The 25,899-nt window shown below is 41.4% G+C and overlaps 1 protein-coding gene across 1 annotated transcript in view; it reads left to right on the forward strand.

Moving 5' to 3' along the window:
* Positions 1-711: 711 nt before the first annotated feature.
* The window catches only part of CTSC (cathepsin C), a 35,904-nt gene continuing 10,716 nt past the window's right edge, over positions 712-25,899 (forward strand). The window contains exons 1-5 of the mRNA XM_089512870.1: positions 712-1,047; positions 8,714-8,859; positions 18,851-19,017; positions 19,781-19,936; positions 25,386-25,501. Of these exons, the coding sequence (XP_089368996.1) occupies positions 870-1,047; positions 8,714-8,859; positions 18,851-19,017; positions 19,781-19,936; positions 25,386-25,501 (763 nt within the window). The 5' untranslated portion in view covers positions 712-869. The remainder of the gene's footprint in view (positions 1,048-8,713; positions 8,860-18,850; positions 19,018-19,780; positions 19,937-25,385; positions 25,502-25,899) is intronic.

The raw sequence follows: 25,899 nt of genomic DNA on the forward strand, positions 1-25,899 counted from the left end.
TGTGTAGTTCCAAATGCTAGCTTAGACTAGAAAAATACAGATTCTTGTCTCCTCTTCTTGCCAACTCATGAAGCACACTGCTGGGACTACAGTAGGTGCTCCATATCCACCGATTCTTTATCCATGGATTCAGCCATAGAGCCATAGAGACACCCAAGGGCCATCTAGTCCAACCCCATTATTCCATGCAGGAACTCTCAATCAAAGCATCCCCAACAGATGGCCATCCAGCCTCTGCTTGAAGACCTCCAAGGAAGGAGACTCCACTACACTCCGAGGGAGGAGTGTCTTCAACTGTCCAACAGCCCTCACTGTCAGGAAGTTCCTCCTAATGTTGAGCTGGAATCTCTTTTCCTGCAGCTTGCATCCATTGCTCTGGGTCCTGTTCTCTGGAGCAGCAGAAAACAAGGTGCTCCCTCCTCAATATGTCCAGGAACTCCAGGGAAAGCAATTCCACCCCAACATGAGGAGGAACTTCCTGACAGTAAGGGCTGCTCGACAGTGGAACAAACTCCAACTCCCAGAATTCCATAGCCTTGAGCCAGAAAAGAGTTAAAGCGGTGCCAAACCGGGTTATACCTCTTGTGTGGATACAGCCTAAATTGTTTCTGGACTGGAGTGGGTCTGGGACCAAGGTTTCCGCCCCAAAGTAGATCCTCCCCGGACGCCTTTGACACGCCTTTGGGGAAAGACTGTATAAAAGAGAGGACGAGCGCCCTTTGGAGCCAGGAAGCTCCGTTTGGCCGCATTCACACGTGACGCGCAGCAAGAGGCGGGTTTCCCCGCTGTTCCGGGGCAAAGGCTGGCCTGCTGCTGCTTTCTTTTTCTCCCAGCCTCCGAGCTGCTCTGCCTTCAGGGGAGTGAGGAGGATGGGGCTGCCGGGGGGCTTCTACACGTGTCTCCTGCCCCTAGTCCTCCCGCTGGTCCGCCCGGGGGGCGCTGACACGCCGGCCAACTGCTCCTTCGGGGAGCTGCAGGGCAGCTGGGTCTTCCAAGTGGCCCGGGGCCAGGGAGCCCCCGACCGGCGCCTTGACTGCTCCAAGCCGGGTGAGTGGGACCAGGAAGAAGGCGTTCCTGGCCTGCCTTCCTCCTGCCTTTGCCTTTCCAATTAGAAGCAAAGTCTCCCGGGATGGAACTCCCCACTCAGCACCCCTTCTCACCACTAGGCAGTGCTACCATGGCAGTCCTGGGAAAACAAGTGTCTTAGACAGCTTTAACTGTGTTCCGTTCTTTTGACCTGGAACACTGTTTTACTCTTGTAACCCTTTCACTCTGTTCCAGTGCTGTTGCTCTGTGCTTCCAAGTCCCAGGGCAGGCTCCCAAACTTTGGGCCTCTCAATGTTTTGGTTTTGGACTTCAACTCCCAGAATTCCTGACTATTGGCCAACCTGGCTGAGGCTTCTGGGAGTTGAAGTCCAAAATTACCTGGAAGGACCAGAGCTTCTTAGGGCAGTGGTCCCCAAACTGTGCTCTTTAAGGGACTTTGGACTTCAGTTCTCAGAATCCCAGACAATTGTCCAACATTATTATGATTATTATCATCATTATTATTAACATTTATTCATAGAGCGCTGTAAAGTTTGCACAGGGCTTTACATAGCAAAGGTCATATAAAATAAAACAAAAGAGTAAAAACCTGCCAAGCTGCGTACAATCTAAAACAACAACGACAACAACACGACACGATTAAAATCTCTCCAAAATAATACCAAATAAAGGCTACAGTAAGCTGGCTGAGGCTTCTGGCAACCAAAGTCCAGAAGCTCTTAAAGGACTCACTTTGGGGATCACTGCCTTGGGCCAATAGTTTCCAGACTCTCAGAAGTCACAGAATCACAGACTTGGAAATCCAGGTGTGAGATACAATAGAAATTGTGTTTTCTATTTGCATTAAAATAGTCACAGCTATATTTAAGCTGCAGTCTTCAAGTCTACAATAAATCTCTGCCCATTTCACTCAACCCTACTTCTTCCTCTTTAATGACCAATTAGATGTTAAACATCCAAAATTTGCTGAGATTTATAGCAAAAAAGGAAGAGAAATAGACAAGGAGGAGGAGTAGAAAGAACACCAGTTGTCATAATACAATGTGCTGTCAAACTGGCTCTTAGCCCACAGACATAGAAAAGGCTTAGGTTCATGCACCCACATTCATAGAATCATAGCATTGGAAGAGACCACAAGGGCCATCCAATCCAACTCCGTGCCATGCAGGAGCTCACAGTCAAAGCACTGTTCACACTGTTGTTTGAAAATCTCCAAAGGAGGAGGCCAGACACACTCCAAGGCAGCCTGTTCCACTGTCCAACAGCAGTAACTGTCAGGAAGTTCCTCCTAATTTTAAAGTGGAATCTCTTTTCCTGGAGCTTGAATCCATTGCTCCAGGCTCTATTCTCTGGAGCAGCAGAAAACAAGTTTGCTCCCTCCTCACTATGTCATCCCTTCAAATATTTAAACTGGGCTATCATGTCACTTTGTTAAAAAAATAATTCTTTATGGTAACTTGCAAGAAATCGCAACAGCGCAGACAGAGGTGAGATAAAGGCAAAAATACCACTAAGGAGGGATACATGAGGGTCGACAACCAACAACCATATAAGTATAAGTCATTGTTGTCATTAGACTTCCATAAAGGTCCCCTTCCCGAAATTCAAAGGCTGACCTGGTGGTTTTGGCTGATTTGAGTGATTGTTAATATACTCCAAAAAAAGGACACCATCTCTCCTCAAAAGAAGCACAATAGTTTTTGTGGGTTTTCTGGGCTATGTGGCCATGTTCTAGAAGAGTTTATTTCTGATGTTTCACCAGCATCTGTGGCTGCCATCTTCAGAGAATGCTTAAGCATGTTTCGAATGCTGGCAATGTTTCGAATGTTGGTGAAATGTCAAAAATAAACTCTTCTAGAACATGGCCCCATAGCCTGGAAAACCCACAAAAAATATGGATGCTGGCCATGAAAGCCTTTGACTTCATAAGCACAAATGTCCATCCTGTCATACAACTTTTCCATTGGTAAACTGTCCCATAGCCTATGCTGCCAGGTGACCATTGTTCAACTGCCCATCTTCCAGTTCTTGGCTGTTTCAATTCTTGTGATGGCCAGGAGAAATTGATTTTTGATTTTTCAAGTCTTGGTTCCCTCCCAGAAATAGAGAGAGTAATAAAAGGGCCTGAACAGACAGGCCAAAATACAGCTGCTTCGGGTCACTTTGGAGGTATGCTGTTTAAATGCTGCATGCCTCTTAAGAGGCTGGAAGCCATGCCAAAGCCATGCTCCAGTCCTAGGGACTGGAGTGCAGCTTTGGCACAGCTTCTGGTCTCTTAAGATGTGTGTGTCATTTAAACAGCATACCTCCAAAGTGACCCAAAGCAGCTTTATTTTGGCCTGTCTGTCTGGGCCCAAAAGGCCACTATCTGTAGCCCAATCTTAGCTCAAAGAGCACTTCACGTTGCGAAGGTGTGATAGCCGGTCACACTTCTAAATCGTCATTGAGGCATCCTGCTTCCCTCCCGTCATCAAAGCATTCACGGAGCAGCCATTTCTTGAATAACAGAAGTTCCCATTATTCAAGAAATGACTGCTCTGCAAATGCTTTGTGTCTATGTGGTGTCGTGTTGCCTGGCAACTTAGGGCAACTTACATTATATTCAGTACCTACCTCATTGCTGACCCAGTAACTAATAACAGCAGTTCATATCTGTATCTAAAAAATTCTATATCTAATTTTGTAAAATTTTATGGTAATCAGTACACAAAGGGATCTTGTAGCATTTTTGAGACTCACTGAAAAAAGTTGGTAGCATGAGCTTTCAGAGACTTGGGTCCCAGGGATTCCCAAACTTTGATCCGCCAGGTCTTTTTGGGCTTCAGCTCCCAGAAGCTCCAGACAGCTTAGTCATTAGTCAGGAATTCTGGGAGCTGAAGTCCAAAAAAACATCTGGCAGACCAAAGCTCATGGTACCAAGTTTCAGTCAGTCTGAAAGCTGCTGCAAGATCCCTTTGCATACTGATTTTCCAGTTTTATCACAGCTATGCGTTAGGGGTTTATCACACTGGGGCTAATTTCAGCATTAAAGAGAGATTAAAGCCCATTTAAGGCATCCTGCAAAAAACCCGGAAATGGTGAATAATTGCGTGAATGATTATCACACGCAATTGCACAAATAAAGTGATATCAGAAATGCATTGTCACTGAAATCCCGAAAGTAAAAAGATGCATTAGGCTGGTTTTGTGCGATGTCATGGGAAATCGTTTTGTGTAATAATGTGACTTTTCTGGGATATTCATGGGATAAACTCCCAATCTCCTTCATGTCTTGTCTGGGTCTGGAAAATCAGACTTTTACAGACTGACACAACTATGTCTTTGAATTATCTGTGTGTTTGTGTTGTGTACCTTCGACCCATTTCTGACTTCTGGTGATCCTAATGGTTTTTTTTCAGGAGGAATGGTTGGTTTACTGCCCCTTCCTCCCTCCAGCATATACTGCTTGAGATGGCAGCCTCATTCTCCTTAATGGTAGGACTGGCTTTGCTGACCATATAAAATGCCTGCTAAACAATGATCCATACTTATTTATTTATATGTGATTTATATCCCACTAGGACTACAGCAGTTAGTAATAGTAGCAGCAGGAGCTGCAGCAATACTGCTGCTGCTACTATTACTACTGCTACTATTACTACTAATGATGATGATGATACAGTTTGACTCTCCCTTATCTGAAATACTTGGGACCAGAAGTCTTTTGGATTTTGGGTTGTTGCTGCTGCTATTAGTATTATAATTCTGGGATGCCTGTATTTGTATATACATATATAATGTGATAGCTTACAGATGGGATCCAAGTTTAAGCACAAAATTCATTTATGTTTCATATGCACCATATACACAAAGCCTGAAGGTAATTTTATACCATAATTTTAATAATGTTGCCTATGAAGCAAAGTTTGTGTTCACTGAATCATCAGAAAACAAAAGTTTCACTATCTCAGTCAGACATGAAAAACAAAAGTTTGGCGTTTTAGAGTATTTTGGATTTTGGAATTCCAGATAAAAGAGACTCAATCTGCAATAATAATAATAATAATAATAATAATAATACACATGATAAGAAGGAAGTGGTGTCAAGGCAAAATCTGTTCCTTTCCAGTCATATTTCTAGTCCTACATGTTTCTGAAATCTTTGTGGTTTAATGTTGCACACGATTTATCATAGTCCATTTTGAGCAACTGTGCCAATCTCATTCCTCCCCCCCCCCCATTTGTCCACAGAGCTGCATTGCTACACAAAATAAAAACCAGAAATGCTATGACACCACACCTCACTTTCATTTTTAGCTTCTCTACAACTTTTTAAAACCGTTTCTTTCCATTTTTATTTTATTTTATTGGAGGTTTGGTTTTCAGGAGCAAAACTGCCATATTTTGGCACCATACAGGACAAAATTATAATAACTATCCCAGATATTCAAATATATAGCCATGTTTGTCTGTAGAATCAGCCTGTAGTGCAGTGGTCCCGAAACTGTGCTCTTTAAGTGATTTTGGATTTTAGCTCCAAAATCCCAGACTATTGGCCAGCATGGCTGAGGCTTCTGGTAGCGGAAGTCCAAAATCTCTTAAATGGCACAGTTTGAGGACAACTGCCATACAGAGATCTTGTAGCACCTTTGAGACTAACTGAAAGAAAGAGGGTAGTAGCATGAATTTTTGTAGACTCAAGTCTACTTCCTCAGATGCATTTGGATTCTGTGTCACAGTCATGAATTCTAGTATTACATGGTCACTTCACCCTTAGAGTAGCAGCTGCTTTCATTGCATTGACCAAATCCTCCTTATTAGAATCAAATCCAAGATTGTGGGTCCCTTTTGAAAGAGGACATTCTCTGCAACGCACGAGAAGAATTTGTTGTAGAGCCTATGCTTAGCAGAGCTAGGGGCTGCACAAACAGCCCGTTCAGGGGAGGCTCTGTGCCACCCCTGGAAGCGCTGGATTGAGGATGTGGCAGCCGCACGCCATGCCACCAATCCTGTGCAAACAGAAGCCACAAAACTCGGCTTCTATTTGCGCCCTAGAAGGGGTGCCATAAGGGTCGTGGTGCGGCCTTATGACGCCCTCGTGCGCAGCCCCATTTGGCATGCCAAGTTGGTGCCCGGGCAGCAGACTAGGGTTTCTGAGCATGTAAAAGCTCAGCCCTTATCTAGCCCTAGTCCGCGTACGGGCCAGCATAAAGTGCTGGTCTATATTGGTCCCTAGTCTCCCAGCAGAAATCAAGATAATTGAAGTTTCCTATATCTACCAATTCTTGCTTCTAGGAGATTTCTGAGATTTGTTTCGGAAAAGTATCATTCAAAACATCTTGTTTTTGGTAGTCTGTAGTCAACTCCTACAACAATGTCATTTTTATTTCTTTTCCCATTTATTTTTACACAAATGCTCTCCACTGGTCCAGTTCGGTCACTCAAGTGGATTTCTGTACAAGTGAATTTGTCTTAGACAGATAATGCTACTCCCTCTTGACATTGCCTGGGAGTAAAAGGCCTGCTTATAAAAGCAGAGTGGATATTTTTAGTGTTATGGAGTGGTGGTCATGCTTTGTCCATGCTCGAAGGCTTTATTAGTGTTCTGGCGTACTGATGCTATATGAAACACTAAAAATCTGGGAGGTCGTGCAAACTGATTCATGCAAAGAATCACTATAAAAGCCAGCATAGAGTGTGTGTGTGTGTGTGTGTGTGTGTGTGTGTGTGTGTCTGTGTCTGTGTGTTGGGTGGGTATGGGTGTTGTTCTAGCCATACAGGCTACTGATGGGGTGGCCCAATTCTCAGGCTTAGCAGCTGTTTGTCTAGCAGTATGTGGTGAATGTGATGAATCTTTTCTTGTCGCAACAATGTCATTCCAAGATAAAAGGATTTATTTTATTTTATCTTTAAATTATTTCCTATGTTGCTGTTGTCCATTGTACAAGAGCTCTAGTAGGAGAAGAAAAAAATTGGGAGCTCTAGAAACACTGATTGGCTCAACTGAGTGAATAAATCAGCATTTGCAAGACTTTTCCTTTGTGATCTTAGCTCCTGAGTCTCAAGTGCAAAGGAGGAAGTGGACAGAAAGGCAGACCCAGTTGCCAAAGGAAGATTTGTGTCAGGGTGGAGAACAGACGTTTGGTCTGAGGAACTGTGATTTTTTTCTTTCTTTCTCTTTTCTCATCAAACACCAGCACTTCCTTTTCTATGACTGTAGTCACGAGTTCAGCAGATTATGCTAGAAAGAGCAAACAGTGGAATTTCTCCACCTCGAGGCTCTCACATGATGGGAGTCATCAAGTCATTCATGCAAAAAACCACTGTTTTAAAATGGTGGTTCTGAATCCTGTAACTTTATGCAGCAGACGTGGAAATACCTTTTGGATCCATGCTCTGAATTACACTGTTGGATGTAGAAATAATGTTCCAAATTCTCATATTCCCTTTGATACTAGTGATACTAAGAAATGGGGTTAATTTTTCTCTCCATATCTCAATATTTGTCGAGGGGAATCCTGGATTCAAATGCTTTATTGAAGTGCATGGACCAACCTTGATCAAATCACAGTTTCTCAGCCAATCATATATCACGGAATTGTTTTGGGGAATAAACTGTGGGCTAAAAGGTCAATCAGTATTCCTCAGCCCACTTGTAAAGTTATTCAGAGGAGGAACAATTTAAAAATGTTGTAAAAGAACATTAACAAAGGTTTATGGGTTTGTTATATTTATTTTCTACCTTTCCTTCAGTGAGTTCAAAATGGTATGCAGTTGGCCTTCCATATCCACTGATTCTGCATCCATGGATTCCACTATCCATGGCTTGCAAATATTAAAATCATCATCATCATCCAAAAAGCAAACTTTGATTTTTCAATTTTATCTAAAGGACTCCATTTTATTATGCCATTGTATATAATGGGACTGGAGCATCCACAGATTTTGGTATCTGTGGGTGTGTCCTAGGACCAAAACCCAATGGCTACCAAGAACCCACTATACATTACTCTCTTTCTTTTCTATTTTATCCTCATTGCAGCCCTGTGAGATAGGTTCAGGAAAGAGAGAGAGGGGGACTGGGCTAAGGTCATTCTGCATTACATAACCCAGTGGGGACTTGTACTTGAATCATCCATGTCTTAGTCCTAGAGGTTGCTGGAGTACAAGTCTCCTCATCCTTCAGTGCTGTCTAAGATGAGTAGGGCTGATAGGATATGCAATCAAACAACATCTGGAAAGCCATAGTTGACTACCTCTCCTTTGTCTGGTACTTGGCTCTGTATTTCAAGCAATTTTTAATTGAGAAATAAGATAATTAAGAAAATATGTTTATTTCCAGTCAGAACTGGAATGCTGGTAAATATTTTAATTTCAGTGTGGACCTTCCAATGTTCTTTTTATCTGCTTTTCCTGAAAACTACCAGGGACCTTAATGTATGGGGGATGTACTTTTACTTTGATTTAAATCCAAGAGGTTTCAGCTGCCATTGGACAAAAACTTCCTTGTGAGTAGACATGTTTGGACTATGGAGCATGCACCAAAACAAAAATTAACAACCACATTTGAAAGTACTTCCTTTGGACTCGGATCATGTTTAATGTATAATGCATATTCTTAACACTATAGCCATTCTTGCTCAGTTTGCCATGGCTGCCTAACCTTTCCTTTGCTCCTTCTCTTCAGGGCCTGTGGAAAAGCAAGTAGTTGTGACCCTTCAAAAGCTCGATGTTGCACAGGATGATCAAGGGAACCATGGCTTCTTCACAATAATTTACAACCAAGGCTTCGAGGTTGTGTTGAACAACTACAAGTGGTTTGCATTTTTTAAGGTAAAAAGGCATTTCTTCACCTATCCATTCTCTGCACCATTTTCCTCCAGATTATGCTGGGGTTAAAATACAGCTTCTGCATTTAATTTCTTGCTGAACATGGCTGCAGAGCAATTTCTGCTTTCTCTCTACGATTGAGTCATAAGACATAGCTGTCAGTTGTATTTGAGGAGCAAGCTGAGGAGCAATTGGTGCTTAATCCTTTAAAATATTTATTTGTTCATATTAAAAATGTAGGCAAGCAATCAAGAACAATGCATAAATAATTGGCATTTAATCTTTAGGGTGTTCCGGGGCTAACTGTATTGGGCAATAATAAGAAAAATAAATTACATTTTTTTCCAGACTGGATGTTTCTGTGCTTAATTGGACAACTTCAGAGGTTGGCAGTGGCATAACTAAATCAGCTTGCAGCAGTCTTCCTCCACCTTGTGCTCTCTGCATATACTGGATTACAACTCCCACCATCCTTAGTTAATATAGCCACTGACATGATGACTGGGGATGATGACAGTTGTAGTCCAGTGCCTCTCAATGGTAACAGGCTGGGGAAGCCCATCTTATAATTCATCCTTTCTCAGCAAATAATGGGTGATTCTGGACACATTCCCACAGCACATTAAATTGTGGAACTCAGTGCCACAATGTGTGTTTATTTATTGCAGTTATATGCCACCTTTCTCTCAGTGTAGTGGAACCCAAGGCAGCTCCCAAACAATAAATTAGCTAAAAACATATGAATAAAATTTAAAAATAATTTTAAAATCAATTACTTTTTTGAACTGCAGTTTTCAGACTTCCACTGAGCACACTGACTCCAGCAGTTATTGCTCAAATAAAGAAATATTTGGTGCTCTGATTTATTGCTCACTAGTAAGCATGGTGTATAAGCTTGAGCAGTTCTTAATTTTTGACCCCTACATCATGATGGCATTTTTCACATATTTGGGAGCTGTGGCTGAATTAGCAGCATGTAATCTACTGTTTCCCTTTGCAGATCAGCTGGTATTGGGAATGTCAGAACAGACACTTAAGATTCCAGAATGAGCATTCCTTTTGCTGAGTGTCTTTCCTGGTCAGCCAAAGGTCTCTTATTCTTCTGCTTAACAAGTGAACTGCTATTAGACTGCAGTTTCTAACAGAAGTGCAAACATATCTTTGAACAAATGATTTTTCAAACCTTGAAGCAAAGGTTTTATGCAAAGGCCCATAAATGTTCCAAAAGTATTTGCACATGTTTAGAATTTGTCTTCCTCAAGAGATCTGGATCACTTCATCATTGGAGCATCGAGTGCCCTTGAAATTAAAATGGTTAAAAACAAAAGTCATAGCACTTCCAACCAAAGGCTGCACTTGGCAGATAGTGTTGCAAAACCAGCATTAAATTATTTAGGTGTTGGGTATTATTTTGTGCTGTCTGATGGTTGTGGTTTTGGAGGCAGAACTGGGGGCAATGGAATGGGCGAGAATGACTGGACATGTGAATTCATGCTCCTACATTTTGTTGCAGTTTGCATTTGTGGTAATATTGATAATATTGCTTGTTTCAGGAAGATTTTGAGGGCTCATTACTCAGGAGGAAGGGCCTTTTATAAAGAGCTACATTGTGTTCTCCAAATTTTGGTCCTCCAGGTATTTTGGACTTCAACTCCCAGAAACCCCAGCCAGTTTGCCAACAATCAAATTCTGGGAACTGAAGTCTAAAAGATCTGGAAGAGCAAAGTATGGGAACCATTGGTGTGTGTGTGTGTGTGTGTGTGTGTGTGTGTCTTATAATATAATGATAATGCTTTAACCTGCTTTTCAATTCTGTTGTAACGTGTGTCTGTCTGTGTGTTTATATATATAAACTTGTATAGTGGTGAGAATTTTTATCTTTATTGGTTTTAACTTTTGTAAGCCATCTTTAGGCCTGGTCTGAGGGGATGGTAGGATATAAATAAATCTAATAATAGTAATAACAACAGGTGGATGGACTCAGTCAAGGAAACCACAGCCCTGACTCTGCAAGACCTGAGCAAGACATTGAAGGTGGGGCTCCTGGAGGTCTCTAGTTCAGTATGTTGCAAGAAGTTGAAATGAGCTTCACAGCCGTTAACAGTCAGCAGTAACAACAACAAGCCTAAACAACTGTACTACTTACCCCTGTTAATTTACAACTGAACAAATATATTTATTGCTGTTTTTGCTGTTTTCACTTCTCCCCTTCATAAATTGCTTAACTCTCTGGCTTGGCTCAATCCTGGTCCCACCCTAGAAACACAAAGGACCTGACACCCATAAAAATCTGCCCAGGGCAGCCTTTCTGCTTCAGTCTCTAAATTGAAGATGACAGCTAAGGCTTGGAAAGTTCCTTTTGTTGAAGTTATCAATTCCTGCCATTGATTATGTGCCTAAATCCAATCATGTGTGTGAACCTTCAAGTTGCCTTTCAACCTATGGCGACCCTATGAATTTCATAGGGTTTTCTTAGGCAAGGAATATTCAGAGGTGGTATCAAAAATACACCCTGCAACATCTGGTATTCATTGGAGAGCCCCCATCCAAATACTGACCAGGGCTGACCCAGCTTAACATTCACAATCAGAAGGGATCTGGTGCCTTTAGGATATTTAGGCCCTACTGTTAGTCGAACTGTTGCTCCCACTTAAAGTGAGTCTACTGGAAATTAAGTTCCTGTTCATCTAGTGCCGCCTTTCTTAATCATTTCACCCAGGAGGAACCATTGCAATAATTGGCAGGTCTCAGAGAACCCCAGCATAAAAATCATATCAATAGCTCAAAAGGAGGAAGGGTTCCATCACACTTTCTTGTGGAACCTTGGGTTCCAGGGAACCATAGTTGAGAAACCCTGATTTAGTTGGTATATATTTAGTTGGTTTTACAATGGAGCAGTTGGATTTAAGCCATAGTATTTAAGAAGAAAGCAATTCTTGTTAAAGTGATTAAAAAAAAAATAACTCATTACATTGTTGCTTGTATTATGTGTTACCATTTTGTTACTTCTGTCCCTTTTTTGTGGAGGCAATAAAGATTGATAGGATTACATGAATCTTAATCAATTCCTGTGAGAATTCCCTTTAAAATTAACTTTGAAAAGGAACTAGAAAACTTGTTGCACTGCTAAATTTTTTGAAATGCAACTTCCTTGATCCCATATAGCCAAGAATGGTGGCGGAAAACAAACTTTCCAGAAGCAAAGCTTTTTAGTTCTTATTTAGAGAAGTTTGTTTTCCTAACAGGCATACAAAAAGTCCATTAAAAAAACCCTGAGATAAATATTCATGATATGAGCACTGAGCAAACTGCAGCATTTGATTAAAAATCATAAAAACAAAAATGCAGTCATACTTAAAATAGCAGTCTCCAAGAGCAATGGGCTTGAGCTCACTGCCTGTGATGGTTTTCTAGGCAAGGGGTGGGCTTGGGAATATTTAGGCTTGCAAATGTTGATGAACTACTAGTTTCATCATACCATACCTGGGGCTGATGGGAACCCAAGTTCAACAATATTGGGAGAGTCAGTTTCCCCCAATGTTCTAGTCCTTTTCTACTCCATTAAGCTAATAATACATCTAGACTGGCATGCAGCTAATGGCATTGTTGGTATTAACTGCCTTCAAGTCAACCCAGACTCTTCTTGACCCTATAGTTGAGATATCTCCAAAACTCCCTGTCCTCCACAGCTCTACTCAGATCCTGCAGATTCAAGCCCAGGACCTCCCTCGTTGAGTCTAGGCATCTGACATGCAGTATTCCCCCCTTTCTGCTACCTTCTACCTTTCCTAGCATTATTACATTTTCTAATGTGTCATGCCTTTCATTGATCTGGCCAAAGTATGGCAGTCTCAGTTTTGTCATCTTGGCTTATAGAGAGATTTCATGCTTGATCTGTTCAAGGACCCATTGGTGTCTTTTCAGCCTTCCATGGTATCTTCCCAGTTCTCCAGCACTACATCTCATATGAGGTGATTTTCCTCTTTTCTGCCTTTTTCACTGTTCAGCTCTTGCATCCATACATGGTGACGGGTAATACTATGGCTTGGATGATTCTACCTTCTAGCATGGAAGATTTTTGCATTCTCTTTCCCCCTCTTTAAACAAATAGGGATTTCCTGCATGCAAACTCCTCTCTCTCTCTCTCTCTCTCTCTCTCTCTTTCAAACTAACCAGGTGACTTGGCACTAACAGACATTCTCTCAAGATTTTCAACTGAAATCTTGGTCTTCCTCCTCTCTCAACTTTCTTTGGAAACTGGTGAGATAAAGACTTTTTCTCCACCTGAACTATTCACTAGCTAGATTAGGATATAGCTTCTATGTAAATATAGATTAAAGCCATTAGTAAATGTTTGTTTTAAATTACAAGCCATGTGTTTGTTGTTTCTGAGTCAGTCTCAGTGCTTAGGGAAGGATAGTTAGAAGAAGGCACATTTCTGCTACTCGGCTAATTTAAAGCTAGACCCTAGCAGGCTTAGCTTTGACAGTTTTGATATTTAAATATTTTTGCTTCCTTAAAAAAGGCTGGAGCCTTAGAAAATTTAAATTATCCTAAAACTTGTAGGTCAGGAAAATACTTGGTATACCTTGCTAGACCACTCTAAGGTTGTAGTTCTCGATCAGTGAATTCTAACTATCTGATGAACCTACAAATCCCAGGATTCTGTGAAATGTATGTAAAGTGGTATCAAACTGTTATAATAACAATAATAATTGTTATTATTGTTATTATTATTATTATTATTATTATTATTATTCTGGAACGATCAAAGCGGTTCACAGATCTTTAAAAATTATACATCATAAAAATGCACATCATAAAATACCTAACAGTAAAACTAATAAAACCAAACAGCGTATAAAAACAAACATGGAATCTATTGATCGCAGTTAACCTTTTCTATCAGAGGAGACATTCTCTATAAAGAGTCCAAAGGAAATGCTAATCGGAAGAGGTGGGTCTTTAGAGCCTTTTTAAAAGCATCCAATGAAGAGGTAATACGAAGCTCTTCTGGAAGTTTATTCCAGTACATTGGTGCAGTCGATGTAAATGCTCTCTGGTGAGTTGCTGCCAGTCTCACCTTAGGAAGTACTAGTAGATTTTTTCCTGATGTTCTGAGAGTGTGAGGTGGACTATATGGGGAGAGGCGTTCCCTCAAGTAACTCGGGCCCAAGCCATATAGGGCTTTATAGGTAATAACCAACACTTTGTATTGAGCCCGGAAGCTAATAGGCAGCCAGTGTAGAGATCTTAGTACCGGTGTTATATGGTCTGATCTGGAAGTTCCAGCAACCAGTCTGGCTGCAGCATTTTGAACTAACTGTAGCTTCCGAACCTGGTACAAAGGTAGCCCCATGTAGAGCGCATTACAGAAATCCAAGCAAGAGGTTACCAGTGCATGTACTACAGTTTCAAGGTCCTTTCGGTCCAGACAGGGACGCAGTTGGCGTATCAGCCAAAGCTGGTACCAAGCACTCCTGGCCATCGCGTCCACTTGAGATGATAACTGCAGAGATGAATCCAGGAGTACTCCCAAACTGCAGACTTTGTCCTTCAGGAGAAGTGTGACCCCATCCAAGAATGGATGGCAAATCTCCCTGCCTGGACTTGGGATACCTATCAAGAGTACCTCTGTTTTCTCTGGATTCAGCTTGAGTTTGACTCCAGACAGGCATCCAAAGGAGAGACGCCATCCTTAGTCACTGTATCAGTCGGAGGCATGGAGAGATAGATCTGGGTGTCATCAACATACTGATAACACCGCGCTCCATGTTTCCAGATGATCTGACCCAGCGGCTTCATGTAAATGTTAAATAGCATGGGGGACAGAATGGCACCTTGAGGGATGCCAGATGTCATCTCTCTTTTGCAAGAGCAGCTGTCCCCCAGCCTCACCATCTGGAATCTTCCTGAGAGGTAGGAGCGGAGCCACTGGAGCGCAGTGCCCCCGATACCCAACTCTTCCAGGCGTTCCAGAAGGATACCATGGTCGATGGTATCAAAGGCCGCTGAGATGTCCAAGAGCACCAACAGGGTCACACTTCCCCTGTCGATGCCCAGACAGAAATCATTGACTAAGGTGATTATAATATACAATGTTGATACCCTTTGTTTTCGTTGGTAAGCTGGTTCTCTCCAAATAGCAATGTATTGTGGGTTTAGGATTGCAAGCAGTATGGTTTAGCAAGCCATTCTGTCTTCTAATCCTAGTTTGTTCAATGATTTCTCATTTGTGGCTGCCCCTTCTCTCTTTCTACTTTGTTCTGCTAGACTGCTCACATCTTGCTCAGGAATTATTATATTTTATTATATTTACTTATAGCCTGCTTTTCCCTCAAAATTGGGAGTCAAAGCAGCTTAAAATTTAAAATAATATATAAAAATAGAATTAAACTATTACAGTATTAAAGCACATCATTCATGAAAAGAATGAAATGCAGTTTACAAAATATGAAAGTGCTTAAAAACTGTACCATAGTACAAGTGATCTTGGGTTTCCCTCTGTGATGCAATGACATATTTCATGGCAGCTTTTCTTCTTCTGCATCCTTGATAAAGTTGAGCAGTGAATAGTGATGGCCTGTTTCAAGTTCCCTTTACATGTGTTCTACAAGCCATTTTTTGGACTTTATTTCTTAGAATGCTCCAGATGGCACATCTAGTGGTGAGTTGTAGCTTCCTTATTAGTAGGCTGGTGAATCCACTCTGGGGTTTAGTCTAAATATTTAAGAGATGTCCAAGGAGCTGAACCTATTTGAGAAAAAGCACCCAGAACCTTTGATTTAAGATCCAGAATAAAATGTAGAACAAATTTCATCACCTTACTGACATGGAGCCATCTACTGCTCCTGGTCATGCTGGCTAGGGGATTCTGGGAGCTATAGCTGAAAAAAATAACTTTCCCAAGCTTTGCAATGCATAGAGGTTGGGATGGTTGCTGTCTTATAGATTATTTTTTCAGAAACCTGTTGATTGTGTTTCTTTATATCTTAGTGTAATGCCAGGAAATTTCTGTTAAGAGTTTAATCTAAGTATGACTTTGATTTGGAGACAGTGACATGACTATCATACTTTGGAGGCCCACCAGTGTTCTAAAAGACCTGATGATAAGTTGACAGTTGGCTGGAATATATGACTAAGCTGGTGGTTATTAGCACATATTTTCCTGCTAGCTAGATAAGGATGTTCATCCCCCGCAGTGCCTCCAGGCATGAAGACGTAGCCTTCGCTCATATTTTTCTTCTTTCACATTCTTAACAGCAGAGCAAGGAGTCAAGACCCAGTTGATAATGTTATACTGGCCGTGAGATTCCTTGTTTCCACCCTTGCACCCCATATCTAAAAAAATGAGGAATGTGTATTTTCCATCTGGTGGTATGAACATATCCAAATTCCTCCCTCTCCCAGCATTGATGTACCTGAATTCCTCTTCCACATCTGACCAAATGATCCATCTTTCTCTGTCTTCTGCCTTCTTTAAGGGTCAACCTCAAGTCCCCAACTGTGAGAAGATGGGAAGGATTTTGTGATGACTGTTGCCTTTTTGGTCTTGTAGATTGTATTCACTTTCCTTATTCCCTATCAGTCAGCTTGACCGCTCCAATTTAAATGGCTTTCCTACTGATGGCTAGGGCTTCCCTACTGTTAAGCTTAGAGATGCTGCCAAAAAGGTGAAGAACATCAGGCACTCGGGCTGAATCTGACCCCTTGCTATCATAGCATCTGTCTCTCTGAGAGTCCCCACTTTGCTACACCCTTCATTATTTGGTGGTTCACCACCTTATGTATCAGTTCTTTTCCATTCTGAGAAGTTTAAATCTTTTTCCTAAGACCTAGTTAACTGAGAGTAAAACCTTTCAAGCTAAAATATGCTGGTAATTTTTGTCTAAATTCCAAATGGAATATTTATGCCCCTGAGAACTTACCTGAGATTGAATTTGGCTCATGTATTCTCCACCTTTCCTTTATATTATGATGATAATAACAATAACAATAATTTTTATTTATATTTCCCACCTCTCTCTAGGATCAAAGCGGGATTACATCATTAAATTAATGCACTCCCTCAGAGCGTAGTGGAATTTCCCTCCTTGGAGATCTTTAAACAGAGGCTGGATGGCCATCTGTTGGGGATGCTTTGATTTGGATTTCCTGCATGGCAGGGGGTTGGACTGGATGGCCCTTGTGGTTTCTTCCACCTCTATTATTCTATTATTCTAATACAAATACAAAGAGACAATCTATAAAATACTAATACTGAATTGCAGCATTCCTGTTAGTTCTTTAAAATATCCAAACATCAGGTGATCATACAATCTTTTGGACAATTACCACTCTGCAGCATTTGAGCTACTCCACATGGGAAGTTGTCTTATTTTTAATCACCACATTAAACTACCTAGAACACTGCACTGACTGTATCCAAGTTATCAGATGGAAGATTTTTTTTGTCGTTCCGCCCCCCCCCCCCCCCCAGCCTCACCTGGGGATGAAAAAAGGAGCCGGGGGGAGGGGGATTAGTGCTTTTTACTTATTCAGAGTTTGAGAAATTGTGTGTGTGGGGGGGGGGGAGGAGTTACTCCCAGAATCTTGTAGCTGACTATTATTTTTTGTAATTTATTATGGTATTAATACCCTGATTTTCAGCCCTAAAGGCTATCAGAGCGGCTTACAATTATTACTTTTAATTAGACTCAGTGATTTTGGGAATAGTAGTCCAAAACTAACTTTTCCAAACTGTTCTGCCATTGAACTACACCATTCTTGGATAATATCCTCTGCTTAGAACGTGCCTGTCTTCTGCATTCCAGCCAAACACAGGATAAATTGTGGTGTAGTGTAATCAACATATGTCAAAAACAAACAAGAATTAAACCTTGGTTTTGGATCCTGGTTTGCTTTCTAACCTTGATTAGAGCAAACTATGGCCCCATACAGACAGGCCAAAATAAAGCTGCTTCGGGTCACTTTGGAGGTATGCTGTTTAAATGTTGCATGCATCCTAAGAGTCCGGAAGCTGCACCAAAGCCACAATCTAGTCCTAAAGACTGGAGCGCAGCTTTGGTGCAGCTTCCGGACTCATAGGACGCATGCATCATTTAAACAGCATACCTCCAAAGTGACCCGAAGCAGCTTTATTTTGGCAGTCTGTATGGGGCCTATGGTTCTTTGAGTTCAGATACAACACACAACTGTGTTTGATTTGAAAGTAAAAACAGAGGCCTTAGTGTCATCTGTGTTCACTTTATGCTACTTAAAGGGGCACTGGAGGTCTAACAGATTTGAAATGTGGCCACAAACCATTATTATGTGCCCAGGTGGGTTCTGTCTTGCTGCTTCAGGAAGATTCATTAGTTCCAGTTTAGATTTTTCTCCCACTTGATTCCAACATTTTTTGCCTGCAGCTCTAATACTCTGCCTGTTTGACATGAGGAATGTGTTCAGGGTGGTTGCTGTTGCTTTTATACTTTGTAAAGGTTATAATTTAGTTCCTAGACATGATGCCAGTGGTCATCGCAGCTCTAAAGTGTAAATGTTCTAAAATCCTTTGCCCTGAAGCTTAACTTAGTTGCCATTGGTTGATCTTGATGGATTTGGAATGGCATCCTAGAACTTCATACAGTGAAAGCAATCACATAAAGCATGACAGCTTCTCTCCTCTGTGCTTTAGGCCCTTTTATTTGCTTGCTGGTCTCAGGCATGATGAATGATAATTTTGGTGACTGAAGCTTCTTCTCTCTCATCAGACAATATAGAAGTGTGAATTTCAAGCAGTGGCAGATTCTTTTAAAAAGAAACATAATGGTGCCTGATGCACACTTATGTATTACTCCAATATGTGGAGGGCCACATGATTCCTAGCCATGAATTATACAGACACCAGTGATAATAGAGGATTGAACCAGGAACATTTTGCTTGCCAACCATGGGTTCAGTCACTTGTATTTTAAATAAAATTTGAACCACATTCTTCCCCCCACTTCTCTTCCAGTATAAAAAAGATGGCTCCAATGTAACCAGCTACTGCCATGAGACTCTACCAGGATGGGTCCATGATGTGTTAGGCCATAACTGGGCATGTTTCACTGGACATAAGATCTCTCCTTCAGCTTCTGGAGTTCACATAAACCAGCTGCCTCTTGGGAAGCCACATGGAAAGTAAGCAAAATGATCCAACATTCCCATATGTTCATATTATTGTAAATGAAATTGAAAAATCTTCTGAATACTGAGCATCCTCTGGTTAATTATGATGTATGTTTTGAACTTACTGGTCACGGAAGATAAAAATCAGATATCATCTAAGATACAGACAGTATTCAGATCCATAATGCTTAAATTCATCCTTCCCTAATTTGTTGCCCTCTAGATGCATCAGACAACAGGTCAAATGGTCATGTGGACTGGGGTGATGGGCAGTGTCATTCAGCACATGAAGGGCTACAGCTTGGAGAATGAAGTTAGTAGGAAAAGTGGAAGACCATATTACAGGTAGATAGACCCAATCAAGAAAAGCACAGCCCTGAGTCTGCAAGACCTAAGCAGGGTTAGAGATAACAAGGTGACTTGGAGGCCTCTCATTCATAGGGCCGTCTTAAGTCAAAGTCAACTTGGTGGCAGTTAACAACAGCAGAACTTGGAGAAGTTGCTTTCTGTAAATGTCAGCAGCTTCAAGACTCATAGCTTTTCTATTTACTGAACCTCAACCCAGGTACATTTTTTGTTTGCGGTTTGCAGGAATTTGACTTTATGTAAAGCTGGAAAGCCCTATGTAGGCTGATAGCATCATGTTCACAACTGAGCCATTTTGTGTCACTAAAGTGTTTTGTGGAGGACTGCATTTTGAGAGCAGTTGGAGTGTTATCCTCTTAACTGTTCTTGGCCTAAGCAACATGATAAGCTTTTTGCTGCTTCACCACAGATCTCTGCAGAAGTCATATGTCACCAATTTTGACTTTGTGAAAGCCATCAACACTGCTCAGAAGTCATGGAAGGCAACAACCTATAAGGAATACGAAGCCCTTACTTTAGAAGATATTATTCGTAGAGCTGGTGGGTTGAGTTCCAGAGTTCCAAGGTAAAATGATGCTGTATTATTTTATTTATTTTTTCATTTTTAGAATGGAAAGAACAGATATATGACTACTTTGTTATGGACAGACTGACTATGCATGCTACAGGAAAAACAAGCCAAGTATTTGAAAGTAAATGGCAAAAGATTGAAAAAAATGTGAAATAAAGACTAGATAAGGACACGTGTATATAACTACAAAGAACTTTATTATTTAGAAACCTAGCATTTATTATATATTTATAGATATAGATACCATGACAAAAAAGAATGATTTACTAAATTTTCTGGTTTATTATGTTATACATTCAAACAATGTTGGTATACAAAGAGACAAATTCAATTTTGTAAATATATATCCATCCTTTCCCTTCCCTTTTCCTTTCCCCCCTTCTTCTCACTTTCTCCTTTACTATAATTCTCAAACTTTAATAAAAATTATTTTTTAAAAAAAATTTTTAACTCACCTGGCAGGAAACCAATGGCTGGATTGTGCTGTTTGAGATGGGGCTCACATGAGATAATTACATTCCATTCAAGATGACTCTAAAAGGTATAAGAGGTATAACTGTCAGGTTGGACTACCCCCTGGTAATTATAGTTTGGTGAGGTGCTTTCAATTCTGTGTTAGAGAGCTTTAGCCCATTCACTTGAACTGCAGTACTAGAGCTTTCTAATAGAGAAATTCAAATCTGTCACCAAGCTACACATCCCAAGATTCCATAGAATGGAGCTATGATGGTTAAAGTGGTATTGAACTGCTATAACTGTGTGATGTGGATACATACACATTGAGACTAATGAATGGAAGAAAAATGTTTTAGTGGCCACTAGATGACATGGTAGCTATAGGAGACATCCCAGGTTTAGAGGCTGTATGTGAGTGAATCCCACTTGCGGCTAGTTGTCATCAAGCTACAGTAAAATCGATTCCATCTAAACATTAAGTGGAACTTCTTGATGGTACGAACTGCTGGACAGTGGAATACGTTGCTGCTTCAGAGTGTAGTGGTGTCTCCTTCTTTGGAGGTTTTTAAACAGAGGCAGAATGGCCATCTGTCAGGAGTGCTTTGATTGTGTCTTCCTACATGGCAGGGTCCTTATGGTCTTTACCAACTCTATGATTCTATGATAGGAGGTTTAAGGTGATACACACAGGCTTGGAAGTGATGTAGTTCCTTGGAAGATGCCTGCTGTCAGGGGGAGTGGGGGGGGATCTTATCAGTATAGTCATGTGCCAACTGCTTCTCTGTTTATTTTTAGCTTTACTGAGTAACTCCAGTAGAGTACAATAAAGCTATGAAACATGGGCTTTACAGCAAGCTGGTGCATATGTATTTATTTATTTTATATATTTCTCTCAGGATGGGACTCAAATAAATAAATTATCACAAATATAACTTATGGACAGGTGTTGCAGTTACTAAAAACTTCTCATTAATCTTCCACAAACTCAATTCACTACAAGGGGGAGAGAAACTAACCTCTCCTGACAGGGAATTGCAGAGCCTGGAAGCCGCTGCTGAAAAGACTCTCCCTGACAGTCCCCACCACTCATATATCTCTGATGGAAGTAGAACCGAGATGGAGCTCCCTGCAAAATCTTAACACCCAGGCAGGCTTGAAGGGGGATATGTGGGGTTTGAAATTGCCTGCCTCCAAACAGTGTATACTTAGAATCATAGATGTTTATCACACTATACTCTTAAAGTGCTACTATTCCACTTTGACTCCTCTAGCTGCCTCCTGTTGCATTCTGGTATTGGCAGTTTTAAGGAGGAGTATTTAGAATTTTCAGGCAGAGATCTGCCTGAGAATTCTAAATACCCCTCCTTAAAACTGCCAATACCAGAATGCAACAGGAGGCAGCTAGAGGAGTCAAAGTGGAATAGTAGCACTTTAAGAGTATAGTGTGATAAACATCATAGAATGTTAGAAGGGAGCATAAAGGCCACCTATTCCAACCCCTTGCCATGTAGGAATACACAATTACAGCCCTCCTAAGTGCTACTTAAAGTCAATGGAAAGTCTCCTATCCTCCAAGACTGTTGAACATTTCTTGCAGTCAAGAATTTCTTCTTAATGTTTAGGTAGAATCTCCTTTCTTGTAATTTGAATCCATTGGATCTTGTCCTAGTCTCTGGAGCAGCAGAAAACAAGCTCACTCCATCTTCTACATGACATCCCTTCAGATATTTAAAGATAACTATTATGTCACCTCTCAGTCTTTTCTTCTCCATGCTAAACATACCCAGCTGCCTAAGTTGTTCCTCAGTAGGCTTGCTTTCCAGCTCTTTTATCGTCTTGGTCACTCTTCTCTGGACATGTTCCAGTTTTCATCATGTCCTGGCATTGGGGCCATTTGTCTTCATCTCTGACATCCCTGTATCAAAGTGCCAAGGAATTGAGCCTGGCTGTAAAATGCACTTTGCAGTTTGGACATGAATTTGTTGAAGGACTGTCACAACTTGGGAGGGGGAAAAACATTATGGCAAAGTTCATCAACTGTAAAATGCTGGATTGTGTATTTTAGCCCAAGGCACACAGGGAAGCCAACTTAGCAATCAGCAGGCAAAGACAAACTCATTCCACAAACTCATTAACCACTGTTACTTTCTTTCCTGAAACAGCAACTTGGAGGTAGGTGGTTCTTCTTTCCCTAGCTATTGTGACTGGTGCATGAAATATAATTTGGATTCTGTGCTCTCTGCAGTTGAATTGTATCTGCTGCCCAAACCAATTTTGTGTTGAGGTCCACAGTCTGCAGCCTATTAAGCTCTCAAAGTATAATGCTAAATAGGAAGCCCCTGTGGCTGGCATCGTGATTGCTACAGGGTGTTTGCTCCTATTCTGCAGAGGAGCTCTTACTTGAGTCTCAGAAATATTATTGCCAGAGAATGGTGCTGTACAAGCTGCAACATTTTTCTGTGTGTGCTTTATTTCCCTGGCATAATGAATTATTTATTTGCCTGAGATCAGAACAGATTTGAGGAATAGTGAACTGTTGGAAACTGAAAAAATCCCAAGGTCTTTTTACTTTTTCTTTACTTTTTACTTCCCTTCTATATTTATTAGCATCTTAAGTGGGTACCATATAGTCAATGAATAGCTGCAGTGGAGCTGTGCTGTGTGGCCAGCTGCTTTTAATAAGCCTCTGAAGACGTTGCTTTCTGTGGGGGTTTTTCTATCTATCGTCATTTGTACTGCCTGTATTTCATACTGTAAAGAAAAGGCTACATGGTGGTATGTGTATGATCATTTTATGTGCCAGCTTTGCCCTCTTTAAGATGAAACCTGCAAGGCCAAATCAGTAGCCCATCTATCCCATGACCTGTATCCCACAGTGGTCAATCTGATGCCTCTAAAAAGTCTATAAGCAGAGTGTGGGTGTTAATAGTACTCTTCCATTGTTTCTTCCCAATAACTGGATGCATACTGGCTGAGTTCATGGATTATCTTTATTTGTTTACTTATATGCTGGTTTTCCATGGTGGCGCCATGGTGAATCCCACAACAGAAGAAAGGTTGGGTACAAATTAAACAAACATGCAAATAAATATAAAATAAAAAGCCATGCTCAGAGTAGTTTACATCAGTGACAAAAGCATTTGCACAGTCAATTATAGCAGCATTCCTAGATAATTCAGTAGCTATCACAAATCATGATTTAAAATTGAAATGCAGTACAATAGTTAATAAATTAAACAACATATATTACATTAAGATCTAACAGAAGAAAAATATCCCTCTCCCACTCAGCCAGAGTAGCACTAAGAAAAATAATCCATTAGCAGAGATCCATTGTGCCACAGCTTAGTGTAATAGTTCTGGATACATAAGAGTTCTGGAATAGTAGCATAATAGTTCCAGTACTACACAATATCTGTTCTTAATGCACATACACACCTCAAACTCTATATTTATCCATTTCAGTATCTTTCCCCCAACAACTATTTTGTGTCTGGTAGGGGGGTAATCAGAGCAGAATCTGGCTGTGTACCCATAGTGAGACACAAAATAATTACATAGGCCCGTTCTGCACAGGTGTAATAGTACGGACTGGGTCCGTACTAGGGTTAGAAAGGGGTGTCCCTTCCGGACGCCCCTAACCCTAGTACTGCTTGAGTCCGTACAAAATGGTGGCGCCCGTTCCACACAGGGGCTGCCATTACGATGTCACGAATGCGCCACCTCCAAATGAGGTGGCGCGGATGTGACGTCTTTGTGCCACGCGAGGGTGCCTAGAGCGCCCTTTCTGTGGCGCTAGAAGGAGCTCCGAAACTGAGCTCCTTCCGTGATTTGCGTCGCTGGTGCAGCTTTTAGACGGCTGCGCCAGCGATGCAAGGGAGAAAGGGGCCGAGCAGCCCCTTTCTCCTCCTCCCTGCTGCCACTGGGTGTCCTTGGGGCTTGAAGCGGTGGATCGGGGCCCCAGAGGCTGAGGCCCTGATCCGGCAGGGAAAGGAGTCAGCTGAGGCCCTGATCCAGCAGGGAAAGGAGCGCCTACAGGCTGCCCCAAAGGGGCGGTCTGTAACGCGCCATAATTTCCTGAGATCTGCCACAGCTCTCAGGTGTCAGCAGATGATATAATCATTCCACATCTGACAACAGGGGCATAGGCAGATGCTTCTCCAATCTCTACCCCTACTCTCTACCAGGAACCAAATGGCTGTGCTGGAGGAGTTGTCCATGGCAGCTAAACAGTGAGCCTGAGAAGGAGCTGTGGTCATTGTTAAGAGTGGAAGAGAATACCAACCTTTGCAGTGACCAAAAAGGACACACACACAGGTATCAGGTGACTTATACCAGCAAGCAGTGCTAACAGGATGCTGGCCATGGTATCCCAAGCTAAAAGTTGCACAGTCATAAATACTGAAGAGGAATGGACTCAGGTAGTCTTTTGACATTAGCAGCTGTCAGCCTTGTAACTAGAGACTGTCAGAGCTCCATCTGCCCAGGCCAGATTCATTTATGTTTTGTATACACCTTATACACAGAGACTGAAGGTAATTTTATACACTTTTTACACTTTATACACAATTTTGAATACTTTTGTGCAGCAGACACAAAGCAAAGGTTACTATCTTTGCCTCCCATGTGGACAATTTTGGATTTTGGAGTATTTTGGAATTCTGGATAAGGGATATTCAACCTGTATGAGTTTTTCTGCAAAAGTATGCAGCCTTTTAAGGTCTCTTGGGCGGTTAATGAAGCTCCTTAGCCTCCAGCAGGAGCCCTTCTGGCAATGGATGGACTGACCAAATCTTTATCCACATTTCTACAATGGTGGAGGAAGACTCCATATTTATTGGCATATTTAAAACTGATGAATATATACTGGAAAAGTACAGAGCAGGGAGTATGCAGCCAATGTCTGTCAATCTGTCTTCCAGCTGTTCCCTTTGACAGGTGGTGGGATTTTCAATATGCAAAACCCTGTATGTGTTTATCCTTGTAGGATCAAGCCTGCCCCTTTGACTGCTGATGTGATCAGTGAAGTTTCTGGTCTTCCTAAATCCTGGGACTGGAGGAATGTGAATGGTGTTAATTACGTCAGCCCAGTACGAAACCAAGGTAGGTTTCTTATTGATTTTGTTATCATTGTTATTATTAAGCTTTATTTATATAGTGCTGTAAATTTACACAGCTGTACATACAATCTTTTTAATTAGACGGATCCCTGCCCTCAGGCTTACAATCTAAAAAGACACAAAAGGAGAAGGGAATGTTGATCAAGATGTGTAAAAGTAAAGTAAAGCTGTGAGGTAGACTACAGTGAGAAATCATGTGCTTGTCTGGCTCAGGGCTACTCACTGATATTCACAGCCATGAAGGGTTTTTACACTCAGATCTTCTGAGTTCTAGATTGACATTCACTTAGGTAGGCAACTTCCTCTGGTCAACCCACTGGAGACTATGCCTTCTGCTGTTCGTAATTTTACCAGGGTGTGGCAGCACTGACAAAGAGGCCA

Source organism: Sceloporus occidentalis, unplaced genomic scaffold (assembly GCF_023333645.1).
Source record: "Sceloporus occidentalis isolate IW3139 unplaced genomic scaffold, rSceOcc1.0.p SCAF_2, whole genome shotgun sequence".
Classification (NCBI taxonomy): Eukaryota; Metazoa; Chordata; class Lepidosauria; order Squamata; family Phrynosomatidae; genus Sceloporus; species Sceloporus occidentalis.